The sequence below is a fragment of the Quercus robur genome, chromosome 10 (assembly GCF_932294415.1).
Source record: "Quercus robur chromosome 10, dhQueRobu3.1, whole genome shotgun sequence".
NCBI classification, from domain to species: domain Eukaryota; kingdom Viridiplantae; phylum Streptophyta; class Magnoliopsida; order Fagales; family Fagaceae; genus Quercus; species Quercus robur.
The window spans coordinates 42,099,218-42,112,504 of NC_065543.1; the positions used below are offsets into that span (position 1 = coordinate 42,099,218).

At 40.7% G+C, this 13,287-nt stretch overlaps 1 protein-coding gene across 1 annotated transcript; it reads left to right on the forward strand.

The window, feature by feature from the left end:
- The first annotated feature begins 223 nt into the window (after positions 1-223).
- On the forward strand, positions 224-4,168 carry LOC126702139 (protein QUIRKY). The gene has a single exon (XM_050400786.1). It carries the CDS (start codon positions 512-514, stop codon positions 3,734-3,736), a length of 3,225 nt encoding a protein of 1,074 aa, XP_050256743.1. The 5' UTR covers positions 224-511; the 3' UTR covers positions 3,737-4,168.
- Positions 4,169-13,287: the final 9,119 nt, after the last annotated feature.

Below are 13,287 nucleotides of genomic sequence, written 5' to 3' on the forward strand. Positions count from 1 at the left end.
TTTTATTATTACTATTATTATTTTTCCTATTAAGATCTAGTTCTATGTATGAAAAAAAAAAAGGAATAAAAAAAGCAAGAAAGATTATTCAATTCGTGTTACATGGGCATGAATATAGTAAAAGAAGTGAAATAAAAAGACAAAAGAATGACGTGGATAACGAACCCGTAAAGGAGGGAAAAAACCGGGAAAAAGCAAGGACAAACCTTGACGAGAGGGCATGGAATCAAAAAACAAAAATTCTCTCCTCCCACTATCACTGCAAAAACAAAAACACAAAAATCAAAATCAAAAACCCAAATAGTAATAACAAACTGTACACTATTACAAAAATTTCAAAAACCGCACTCACCTCAAAAAGCAAACAAACCGTATCGCTCCATTATAACAACACAATTAACCAGCCTCAAAAAATCTTCGTTTCTCTTTACACCGCTATCAACGGCAGCAAACTCATTTTTTTGTCCAAACCCACCCCCAAAGCTGTCATAAATCACAAAATGTTGACAACATGAATCCGGCGTCGTCTCATCCAAATCCACCTCCGCCGGCGGTGCAAACAGTGAGGAAGCTAATTATAGACGTGGTGGACGCACGTGACCTTCTTCCTAAAGATGGGCAAGGCAGTTCCAGCCCCTACGTGGTGGTGGATTTCGACGGCCAGAAGAAGCGGACCTCCACCAAGTACCGTGACCTCAACCCGACTTGGAACGAGTCGATCGAGTTCGAGGTTTCCGACCCGGAACACATGGACTCGGAGGAGATTGAGATTGAGGTTTTTAACGACAAGAGGTATGGAGCTAACAGTGGCAGTGGCCGTAAAAACCATTTCTTGGGGAGGGTGAAGTTGTACGGGAGCCAGTTTGCTAAGCGAGGTGAGGAGGGTTTGTTTTACGTACCGTTGGAGAAGAAGAGTGTGTTTAGTTGGATTAGGGGTGAGATTGGGTTGAGAATTTACTATTTTGACCAGCAGGTTGTTGCTGAGGAGCCACAAGCGCAAGGCGGTGGAGGTGGTGGTGGCGGTGGTCCACCGCCGCCTCCGGAGGAACCGGTGCCGATTCAGGAGAGGCCGAGGCAGGTTATGGTGGTTGAGGAAGGTAGGGTTTTTGAAGTTCCTGCTCCGACGGAGAATGTTCACGATGGCTGTCACTCGCCGCCGGTTGTGGTTATTGAAGAGTCTCACCCTCAACATCATCATCATTACCCTCAGAATCCTCCGCTGCAGCCTCAGGCGGTTCATTATCATCATTCGGAGCATCCTCCGCCGCAGCAGCAGCAGCAGCAGCATGAAGATTCTCACTCTCATCAGCACCCGCCGCCGCCGGAGGAGCAGTTTCTGCCGTCGATTAGGAAGATGCAGATGGGGAGAGGTGGAAGCAGTGGCTGTGGAGAGAGAGTTAGGGTTTTGAGGAGGCCGAATGGAGATTACTCTCCGAGAGTGATTTCTGGTAAATTTGGTGCGGATCAGAGTGAGAGAGTTCATCCGTACGATCTGGTGGAGCCGATGCAGTATTTGTTTGTGAGGATCGTGAAGGCGCGTGGTTTAGAGCACAACGAAAGCCCTTACGTGAAGATCAAGACGACGAGTCATTACGTGAAATCGAAGCCGGCGAGTCATAGACCTGGTGAACCGACGGACTCGCCGGATTGGCACCAGGTCTTCGCGATTGCTCATAACAGACCTGACTCGGCGAGCTCGACCTTGGAGATCTCCGTTTGGGACTTGCATTCCGACCGTTTTCTCGGCGGCGTTTGCTTCGACCTCTCCGACGTGCCTGTACGCGATCCTCCCGATAGTCCATTAGCACCACAGTGGTACAGACTCGAAGGCGGTGCCGCCGATCAACATCCCGGCGGAGTCTCCGGTGACATTCAGCTCGCTGTTTGGATTGGCACTCAAGCCGACGATGCATTCCCAGAAGCTTGGCACTCAGACGCGCCGTATTTAGCGCACACACGCTCGAAGGTGTACCAATCTCCAAAGCTATGGTATCTGAGAGTCACAGTAATCGAAGCTCAGGACCTTCACATTGCTCCGAATCTCCCTCCATTGACGGCACCAGAAATCAGAGTAAAAGCTCAGATAGGATTTCAATCATTCAAAACAAGGCGAGCCTCCATGAACAATCACAGCGCGTCGCTGCACTTCAACGAGGACTTGCTCTTCGTCGCCGGAGAACCACTGGAAGACTCGCTGATCATTCTCGTCGAGGACCGTACAAACAGAGATCCCCAACTCCTCGGCCACATAGTGATTCCCGTGAGCGCGATCGAGCAACGGTTAGATGAGCGCCACGTTGCATCAAAATGGTTCCCATTGGAATGCCGTGGTGGTGATGGTTGTGTACCACCTGGAAGAGGAGGTGGGTCCTACTGTGGACGAATCCATCTACGTCTTTGCTTGGAGGGTGGGTATCACGTGCTGGATGAAGCGGCGCACGTGTGCAGTGATTTTAGACCCACGGCTAAGCAGCTGTGGAAGCCAGCTATTGGGATTTTAGAGCTTGGAATCCTCGGGGCTCGTGGCTTGCTCCCAATGAAAGCCCAAGGTCCAGGCAAAGGCTCAACCGACGCGTACTGCGTAGCCAAGTACGGCAAAAAGTGGGTCCGGACTCGAACCATCACAGACAGCTTCGATCCACGCTGGAACGAACAGTACACGTGGCAAGTCTACGACCCTTGCACAGTCCTCACCATTGGAGTTTTTGACAACTGGCGCATGTTTGCTGACATGTCAGATGATAAAACAACAGACTGCCGAATCGGGAAGGTGCGCATACGAGTCTCCACTTTAGAAAGCAACAGAGTGTACACAAATTCGTACCCTTTGCTGGTTTTGCTAAGAACCGGGTTCAAAAAAATGGGCGAGATCGAATTGGCGGTTCGGTTCGCGTGTCCTGCTTTGCTGCCCGACACGTGTGCGGTTTACGGGCAGCCGCTGCTTCCGAGAATGCATTACTTGCGGCCGCTTGGTGTGTCTCAACAGGAAGCGTTACGTGGAGCCGCGACTAAAATGGTCGCGGCGTGGCTTGCAAGGTCGGAGCCTCCGTTGGGTCACGAAGTGGTTCGGTACATGTTGGATGCGGATTCACACACATGGAGCATGAGAAAGAGTAAAGCTAATTGGTTTCGGATCGTGGCGGTTCTAGCTTGGGCGGTCGGGTTAGCAAAATGGTTGGATGATATAAGAAGGTGGAGGAACCCAGTGACAACTGTGCTAGTCCATGTTTTATATTTGGTGCTTGTTTGGTTTCCTGATTTGATTGTCCCAACTGGGTTTCTATACGTGTTCTTGATTGGAGTTTGGTATTATCGGTTTAAGCCCAAGATACCAGCGGGTATGGATATCCGATTATCACATGCGGATGCAGTTGACCCGGATGAACTGGATGAGGAATTTGATACAATACCAAGCTCGAGACCATCTGATTTGGTTAGAGCAAGGTATGACCGGTTGAGAATGTTGGCTGCAAGGGTCCAAACAGTTTTGGGTGATTTTGCAACCCAAGGTGAAAGGGTCCAAGCCTTGGTGAGCTGGAGGGACCCTAGAGCTACTAAGTTATTCATATTTGTGTGCCTGCTTATCACTGTGGTTCTCTATGTGGTGCCACCAAAGATGGTTGCTGTGGCCTTAGGATTCTACTACTTGCGCCACCCCATGTTTAGGGACCCCATGCCACCATCTAGCTTAAATTTCTTCAGAAGGCTTCCAAGTTTGTCAGATCGATTAATGTAGAGTAGAAGAGAATATTTTTTTGTTTTTTTCGTTTGGGTTTTTTAACAATTTTTTAGGGGGATGAAAATATGGGACTGGTGGGGAAAGGTTGAGGCAATCAGAGACAACTGTCCGTGTTGAAAAAGTTGTCCTAAAATAACATTTTTTCAGGAGTGAAAAGGGTGAGGCTATGAAGGAAAGTGGCAAATTGGCATGATTTCACTCCTTTTTTTTTTTTTTTTAAGAAGGTGGGCGATTTGAAGTGATTGACTTATAACTATTGAAATCTTGAAATAAGAGAAAGGAAATGGGAGGCAAAAAGACAGATTAGAGGGAAGAAAAATTGAGTGCTATAGTGCAGGCTATAGTTGAATAGCAGTGACAGTTTGTAATGGTGTCCTGAAAAGTAATTGCATTCTAATTTATAAAATTGAGCTGACATCTTTTTTTCAACTATGTTAGTATGATGATAGATTTACCTCTAGTGAGCTGTGCTCATGATCACTGTTTTTCACTTTGCACTGTGAAATATTGAAATCTGTCTAGATTAAATTTTACTGCTGTAGCACTGCATTAAAGTATAGGCCATGATTTTTTCAGATTTGAAAAAAAGAGGAGGTTGGAGCAGATATTATGTAGGGCTATGACATTACCAAAAAAAAAAAAAATCATGGCAAAACTTAAGATGCTGGGATATTTCATTTGGAGTTTCGTATTCATATTGTAACAGTGTTTTATTTATCATATCATGTTATAATTTTTTTTAAATTATTTGTGTTGTTGTATCGTACTATATCCATGTCCGAATTTGTGCATGATCAAAACTTTGTTCACGAGACTGGCAGATATGAAGTAAATGTAAATGTGAATTTTCTAAAGGGCTAGTAAAATCAAAGAAAGGATACGACAAAAAGCTAACAGATAAAAAAAGGGCTAGCAACTTTAAACGCGTCTTGCTAAAGCCTCTGATGTGGAGGAGATAGTGCTTTACAATTCACAGATAAAAAGATCTCTAGCTAGGAGAACATTTTTTTAGCCCAATACATATTCTTGATAAACAATTTTTTTTTTTTTTTTTTGCTACTTATTTGAAAAACATGCTGAATGCATTGTTGGCAGCCTTTGGACACAATTTTCAGAATATGTCTATTGCACCCAACTTAAATCTTCCACATTCATTGCTTTAGCACAGATATTTATGTGCACTTGAGGTTGAAAATGGTGGTCATGCTCCAACTATTTATTCTCTGGGTGATTATTTTTATTAAAAAAAAAAGGGGGTAGAAAAGGATAATATTATTAGGCCCGAATAAATTAGGAAGTCATTGCATCGGGGAATCAAATTGGAAAATAGATTCACTTTCTAGAGGACTTTTATTCATTTATTTATATAAAAAAATAAATACGTCCCTTTTCAGGATAGACCAATAAAATTGATGTTTCACTTCCTCAACTGTCTTATCTGGACCAAAATGTCGAGCAAGGCCTATGACATGAATTGCCCATGCTAGAAAATCTCATTGAAGTCCATGAGATGCATGACTTTTTTTGTTGGCCTTTTGAACAAATAACCATTTTGAAGAATGTATTCATTCATGCTAGGGCATAATGCAGTACACATGTTACCATAGATCTCTCCAAAGTTTGGAAATGAGTCATAGTCCTATTTGAGTCTCTCAAATCTTGTAACCTTAATGCTTATGACTAATAGCAATGATACTCCACAACTATAAGTGCATCAAAGTCCTTATCAATTCATGCACTGTGTTTTACAACAAAGGAGTACCGTTGTAGGAATTTAACCCTAGGGCCAAAGCTCAACTTCTTTTAAGAGTTGAAGTAGAGGCTTCATTTCATCAAAAAAAGAAAAAAAAAAAAAAAGAAAAAGAAAAGAAAGATGACACATTCTTGTGATAATAGATAATGGCGACAGTGAGATAGGTTGAGTATCTTTGTTCTATGTCATTCATCTTTTGGCTAAAATAAGCTATCGGGTGATGCTCTTGACCAAGTAATCCTTCTATGCCAATACCTTAAGCATCACATTCCAGTAAGAGGGAGTTTGGTTCGCTTAATTTTACATCAAAGTGTAATATTACATTCTTGTAATCTTAGATTCATGTGATTACATTACTTTAATGTGATATTAAGGTGCTTGGCTTATTCTAATCATAATCCAAGAATGCAACATTCATATAATTGATGTATAAACATTCTTAGAATTAATTAAAATGATTATAATAACAAATTGATTAAACATAGCCTCAACACCAAAATAAAATGCCAAAATTACCCTTGAACCAAAAAATACCCTTGGAAGCCCAAAATGACCAAATTGCCCCTAAAACCTAAAAAATAAAAAATAAACACACACACACACACACTTGAAATCTAATAAGATGACCAAAATACTCATGTAGCCTCTAAAATTACCAAAAATACTCTAAATCCAATGAAAATGACCAAAATACCTCCCAAAACCCCAAAATGAACAAAATAATCCCAAAATCTCTAAAATGACAAAAATACTCCCAAAATCACTAGAATGGCCAAAATAGCATCAAAATCTCTAAAATAACCAAAATAACCCCTAAAACTTGTAAAATTACCAAAATACCTCAAAACCTCTAAAATGACCAAAATACCCTTAAAAACCACTAGAATGAGCAAAAAAAAACTTTGAAACCTCATAAATGACCAAAATACCCCAAAATATCTAAAATAATTAAAATACACCCCGAAAATCACTAAAATTACCAAAATACCCTTAAATCCTCTTGAATGAACAAAAAAACTTGAAACCTCTAAAATGACTAAAATACCCCCCAAAATCTCAAAAATGACCAAAATACTCCTATAACCTCAAAAATGAACAAAATACCTCTGAAACATCAAAATGACCAAAACGCCCATGAAAACCAATTTTTGGTTGTTTTGAAGTTTTGGAAGTATTTTGGTCATTTTAATGGTTTTAAGGGTATTTTGGCCATTCTAGTGATTTTTTGGGGGGTATTTTGGTTATTATAGTAGTTTCGAGATTATTTTCGTCATTTTAGAGATTTCAAAAGTATTTTGGTCATTTCAGAGGTCTCAAAGGTATTTTGGTCATGCTAGTGGTTTCAGGGTATTTTTCATCATTTTAGAGGTTTTAGGGTATTTTAGTCATTCTAGAGATTTTGAGATTATTTTGGTCATTTTAGAGGTTTCGAGATTTTTTTTTTTGGGTCATTTTCTGAGGTTTCGGGGTATTTTTCTTCATTTTAGAGGTTTCAAGGTATTTTTGCTCATTTTAGAGGTTTTGGTGTATTTTGATCATTTTAGAGGTTTCGAGGTATTTTGGTCATTTGAGAGCTTTTGGGGTTATTTTAGTAAATTTTTAGGTTTGGGGTATTTTGGTCATTTTAGAGGTTTCATGGGTGTTTTGGTTATTTTGGAGGTTTCAAGGGTATTTTCATCAACTTAGAGGTTTCAAGGGTATTTGGTCATTGTTTAGGTTTCAAAGTATTTTGATCATTTTTAGAGGTTTTGAGGGTATTTTGGTAATTTTGGAGGTTTCAAGAGTATTTTGGTCATTTTCAGAAGTTTTGAGGGTATTTTTTTTAGAGGTTTCAAGGGTATTTTGGTCATTTAAAAATTTTTGGGGGGTATTGTGGAGGTTTTTGGGATATTTTGGACGTTCGTGATGCGTTTTAGTAATTTTGGTGGTTCCAAGGGTATTTTGGTCATTTTAGACGTTTAAGAGTATTTTTGAGATATTTTTTTTTTATATTTTAGTAAATTCTCATTAGTAAAATAAATTTTTTTAGTATGGGCAATTTTGGTCAATTCAATAAATTATTACATCCTCACCAATAAGTAATGTAAGATCACCCTTATTTAAGAAGGTAACATGATTAAGGTGATGTGATATGATGAAGCTTGAGTTCGTCAGTCGAAGTAGGCAAATGGAACCAGCCTCCGGTCTGTATGAATGTATCCTTAGAGATGGTCACCGGTGTGGTGCCTGCCACGACGCCTCCGATGCCAAAGTTAGAATAGGCAAATGCTCTATGAAACAAAATAGATAAATAAGACAATAACAAGTGTTTTCCAGAGTAGCTATGTACCTTCTGTTGACAGTATAGGGGCTTTATATGTGTGGCTTTGGTTGCTAGCCGTTGTGGTCGTTAATGCATTTCTTAGTAATGCCTCTTGCCTAATAATGGGGCTTTTAATAAGTTCCCAATGGTCTGCCTGGTTGGTTTTGTAACTGCCCAAGTCATCGATTGACTATATTGAATGATTCCCTATCATCATCAGTGGTGACTGGTTTCTTCGTTGTTCAGGACGACTTCGTCATGAGTGTTGGCTTCGTCTAGGAGACATAATCTCGTCATTCCCATTAGTTGCCCCCCAGGTTCTGTGGTCGTCTGTGACGTGTCATGAGGACCATAGAAGATGAAAAGTTTTCCCGAGCTGTCTATGACTCTTGGGGTTCTGCCCCGAATTTAATGTATAGTGGCGGCGCTACACGCAATGTGACCACGTGCTGATCGATGGCATTAATGGCATGACCCTTGGGTTTTCCGCTATTTTTCAGTTTCCTTGGGTCTTGGTTTCAAAACTTTCTTTTCTTTCACTTTAATCATTTGCTCTGAGTTTTATTTTTACCGTTTATTCCTGCGACCGTTCCGACCCTGCTCCGGCGACATTTTTCGAATTTTTCTGGATTCATTCGTTTATTCTCCAAGGTACGTTCCTCTTTTCTTCCTCTTTTATTCTCTTTTCCTTCACAATCTATTATGAGTTCCTGATTTTTCTTTTCCCTTTGCTTTGCTGTGGTTGTGTTTGTTTTTCGGGTCTTTAGGATTTTGTTCCCCTTTTCATGGTCAGTTCCTTTGAGGTTAGGGTAGCTTGCCCCTCGGTCTCTTTCTTTTTTGCTCGCTTAGGGGCGGCTTTAGGTGTTTCTGGTGATTTTTTTCCTTTGGTTGGGGATTTTGTTTTTGAAGGTTGTGGGTTAAGTGTGGTGTTAGGGGAGCTATCTCCAATATTAGGCCAATCACTTGCTTGGTTTGAGGGTGAAGCGAAGAGGATGTCGAAGGTGAGATCTAGTGAACTTGAAACTGGGTTGTCGTCTAGCGATGGCCTAGTGGAGGGTGATACGGCCGTCTCTGCCCCTCACCCAGTTAGGGCTTTCTACGCCCTCGGGGAGGCATGCGGGCTGGACGCTGATACCATAGCTAGGTTTAAGGATAGATTCCAATTCTCTGAACGGGTTCGTGTTCGTCGGCCCAGTAGTGAGGATCGGGCATGCCACTTCTTCCCTGGTGAGGTATGCTTCTACGAGGTTGCTTTCACTTGTGGGCTTAGGCTTCCCGTCCATCCGTTGGTGATGGAGCTTTTAGGTTATTTTGGCATTGCTCCCGGGCAGCTTATGCCCAATTCATGGAGGATAGTGATCAACTGTATGGAAATATGGTTGGCCGCTAACGGGGATATGATCAAGGTGAGTGAGCTCGTCTACCTTTACCGTTTAAAAGAGTCAAAATAGTATAGATATTATGAGTTAGTACCTTGGGCAAGGAGGACTAGGATCGTCAAGGGTTTACCCTCGTCATTCAGGTATTGGAAGTCCCGTTTCTTTTTCGTGTCAGGGGACGATTTTGAGACCTCTTCTAGCGAGGGTTGAGGTGATATCCCAAGGTTGCTCCGTCGGTCAGGAACCCCGAACTTAGGTGCGTCAATGTTTCTCCTCGTCTGTTAATTTTCATTCTGCTTATGTGGCCGTCTTTAACTCTTGTAGTTATCTCTTTGGCAGTTAAGAGACGTCCTAAGTTAAAGAGCAAATACCAAGATCGCGTTGAAAAGGCGATAGAGTACGCCAGGACGATTGAAAGCTGGGAGGACCTTGTAGATCCACAGACGCTTTCATTCTATTGCTTAAGCCCGGACCCATCTCCCTACGTCTTGCGCAACATCGACATCGAGGGAAAAAAGAGTAAGTATTGACTTTGTCAGTGTTAACTTCCCTTTAAGCACCATTTTTTTTTAAGTGTTTTCCTTCTTACAGAGATGACGACTAAATTCAACAAAGACATGTATGCCAAGATGAGGTCAAAGAAGGAAGAGCCTTTGTCCAGTATCGGGAAGAAGGGAGTGCGCATGACTGGGAAAGGTCCGTCCGCTACTCTAGTTGTTTCAGTTACTCCCGTCATTTTTGGTGTTGAGACAGTGAGGACGACCTCTCCAGCCGTTTCGGTTGAAGAGATTCCCACTCCTTCGTCGAAGAGGCAGCGCATATCAGGCCAGGAAAAGGAGAAGGCGGATTCTCATTCGTCCACTATATGGGGAGATCAAGGTCTGGCTATGGACAGGGCACATGGAGTTGTTACGGCCGAGGACTTAAAGGTTTTTGACGGCGTGCCTTTTAACGTGGTCGCTAATCAACAAGTTCATAAGCTCGTCCAGGTAATCTGTCCGTGTGTTTTTTGTATTTATCCGTCTTTTATTGACGACGTTAGCTTTCTTTTCAGGTGTTGGGGGAGAGTCTTCACATTACTTCTGAGTACCTTACTCAGGAGGCCAAGGTGGCGTCACTAACGTCCAGAATGGAGGCCCTAGACGAGGAGAATTCTACAATGAAGAAAAAGCTCATTGATTCCATGCACAAGGTCAATACCTTGAAGGAAAGTACCAAGGCTTTATCCGACGATCTTCGTGCTGAGCGTCAGTTGACCTTGGAGAAGGACGAACAGCTTCTAGTAGCCAAGGAAAAGCTCAAGACTATTGCTGTAAGGTCCGTCGAGGCTTTCCAGCAGATTGATGAGTACAACACTATACTTTTCAGTTGGTACTTCAAAGGCTTTGAGCTTTTAAGGCGGTATCTCGTCAAGCATCCCACCGGAGTTGATTTGCAAAACTTGGATCTTGAGGTGGAGGACCAGGAGATGGCGACTGACGAGGCGGCCCAATCTTCTGTTCCTGAAAGTGATGTCCCTGACAGGACTACTGCTGACGATGCTGATGCTGCCGGGAATGACGCTCCTATGGGTGATGACGCTGTTGCTGGCCCCTGAACCTTTATACTTATGGAAATTTCTTCTTCTTTTGTTAGCCCGTCATGTTTTGGGCTTTTTTGTAAATCTAATTTTAGAACAATTTAATCTGTCCTGAGAACAATTTTCTTGTGTTGCCTAGTGTTTATGGGTTTTTTGGGGTATAACAACAATGGTAATTTGCCCTTGGTTTTTGGGCTTTTTAATTAAATTTGCAATATACTTATTTGTTTGTCAAATGCTTGTGCTGTTTTACATTCATCCATACCTTGTACTTAGCATAAATTTCTTGGCTGTGACCTCTCCATTCGTCAATGTTTTGCTACTTACTCACAATCTTTCAGAGGGGGTTGGATACAACTTGAGTTTTGTTCTGATTTGTTGCAACTTGTCCCCCTTTTTTTTTTTTTTTTTTTTTTGGTGGATTCATCGGTAACCTGAATCCGTCAAGCGGGATCTTGTCACTGGCGGCTACTAAAGGATTGTGCCTGCGTTAGTGGCTTGCACCCGTCGAGGTGGAGCCTTGTTACTTTACTTATACCCATTCAAGCAAGGTTGTCAAAATCGGGATCTTACGTAGGATCGTTGAAGGTAGGTGGGATCGTAAATCGTAGGATCGGATCGTGAATCGTAAAATCCTACATATTTTCATATTTAAAGCAAAAAACACATTGATAATGACTTTGTATGTTGAATAATCACGTAAATTATAAATTCATCCATAAAAAAAATTTAGATTTGCATCATATGATGTAATTTGCATGTCATATATCACTAAGTCTATACTAACAAAACAAATATATTTAAGTCTTGACTTAATGTATCTAAAAAGTTCAATAAATATTTAATTAGTAACCAAATACCAAAATATTTATCAAAACATAAGGAAAATATTTTTAAGTTATAAGTTCCAAATTTGAAATCCAAAATAAGTTAGCAAATGGAAATTAGCTAACTACAATATGAAATCCAAAAGTAAGATGAATATTAAGGTGAAGTGAACATTTAATTATTCCCATTCTAAGGTTCTTATAACCACCGTCCTAAATTCCTAATCATCATCATCCATTCCATCATCTATGTAGACATTATATATTTGTATACTAGAGTTGTAAAAGATATCAAGATACAATTTCACACTCAACTATTCAAGTTATACCACTTAGTAACAATTAAAGAGTATACTCAAAAAAATCAATCAATCAATATACAATACAAGCATAGTTGATAAAATTATATATAAAAAAAATATATATATATATTTTAGTAATATTAGAACACAAATTAGTATATTGATCAAACAAATTTAACAATATTATAGCTTAAAATGCAGCAAAGTCAAGTCAAATTCTTCATTTAGAAATGATGAAACATTCTTTCATTTTGATTACAAGTGAACTAGAAACTAGAAAACATTTGCTTAGGTTGACATAATTTTATAAAATAAAAAATAAAAAGTCATACCATCACAACATGAAAAAATAAAAATCCTTAAAGCTTCATCAAAGCAAAAAATTTATCCAAAAAAAAAAAAAAACAAAAAAAACAAAAAAACAAAAAAAATTATGTTTTTGGTAGGATCGGTAGAATCCCATACGATCTTATGATCCTATACGATCCTACACGATTCTACGTACGATCCTAACATTTTTACGATCCTAGTGCGATTCTAATCGTTTTGGTGAGGTGGGATTGTAAAATTGTGCGATCCTACGATCCAAATTGCGATTTTGACAACCATGCATTCAAGGGATGTTTGTTGCGTTTATGGCTTCGTCAGTGACTTACATCCATCAAGGCGGAATCTTGTCACTTAACTTTTTGATTTACACCCTTTCTAGGGATTTTGTCATGTTTTCGGCTTCATTAGTAACTTACACTCGTCCAGACGGAATCTTGTTACTTAGCCGTTCTGTGGCTTACACCCGTTGGAGGGATCGTCAGTAACTTACATCCGTCAAGGCAGAATCTTGTTACTTAGCCATTCTGTGGCTTGCACCCATTAGGGAGATCACCAGTAACTTAAATCCGTCAAGGCGGAATCTTGTTACTTAGTCATTCTGTGGCTTACACCCGTTGGAGGGATCTTCAGTAACTTACATCCGTCAAGGCGGAATCTTGTTACTTAACTATTATATGCCGTACGGCTAACTAAACCTACTTACAAAAAGACACTAGATGAATAATTCTTTCATTAATTTCAGGAATGAATATATTTGTTTGTTACATCTATTGGTGATACTTTTTTAAATACTCAATGTTCCATGGTCGAGGAAGTCTCTATCCGTCCAAGGTTTCCAGGTGGTAACTACCTTATCTTGAGTAGTGACCAACTCAATAAGGTCCTTCCCATATGGGACCCAGCTTTCCTTGGGCAGGGTCTTTAGTTGCGGTGGTGATCTTGAGCAAGATGAGGTCACCTATGTCCAGTCGTCTGAGTTTAACCCTCTTGTTGTAGTATTCGGCCATCTTCAGCTGGTACTTCATCATCTTGCTGAAGGCTTTATCTCTTACTTCGTCCAAACAGTCCAGGTTGAG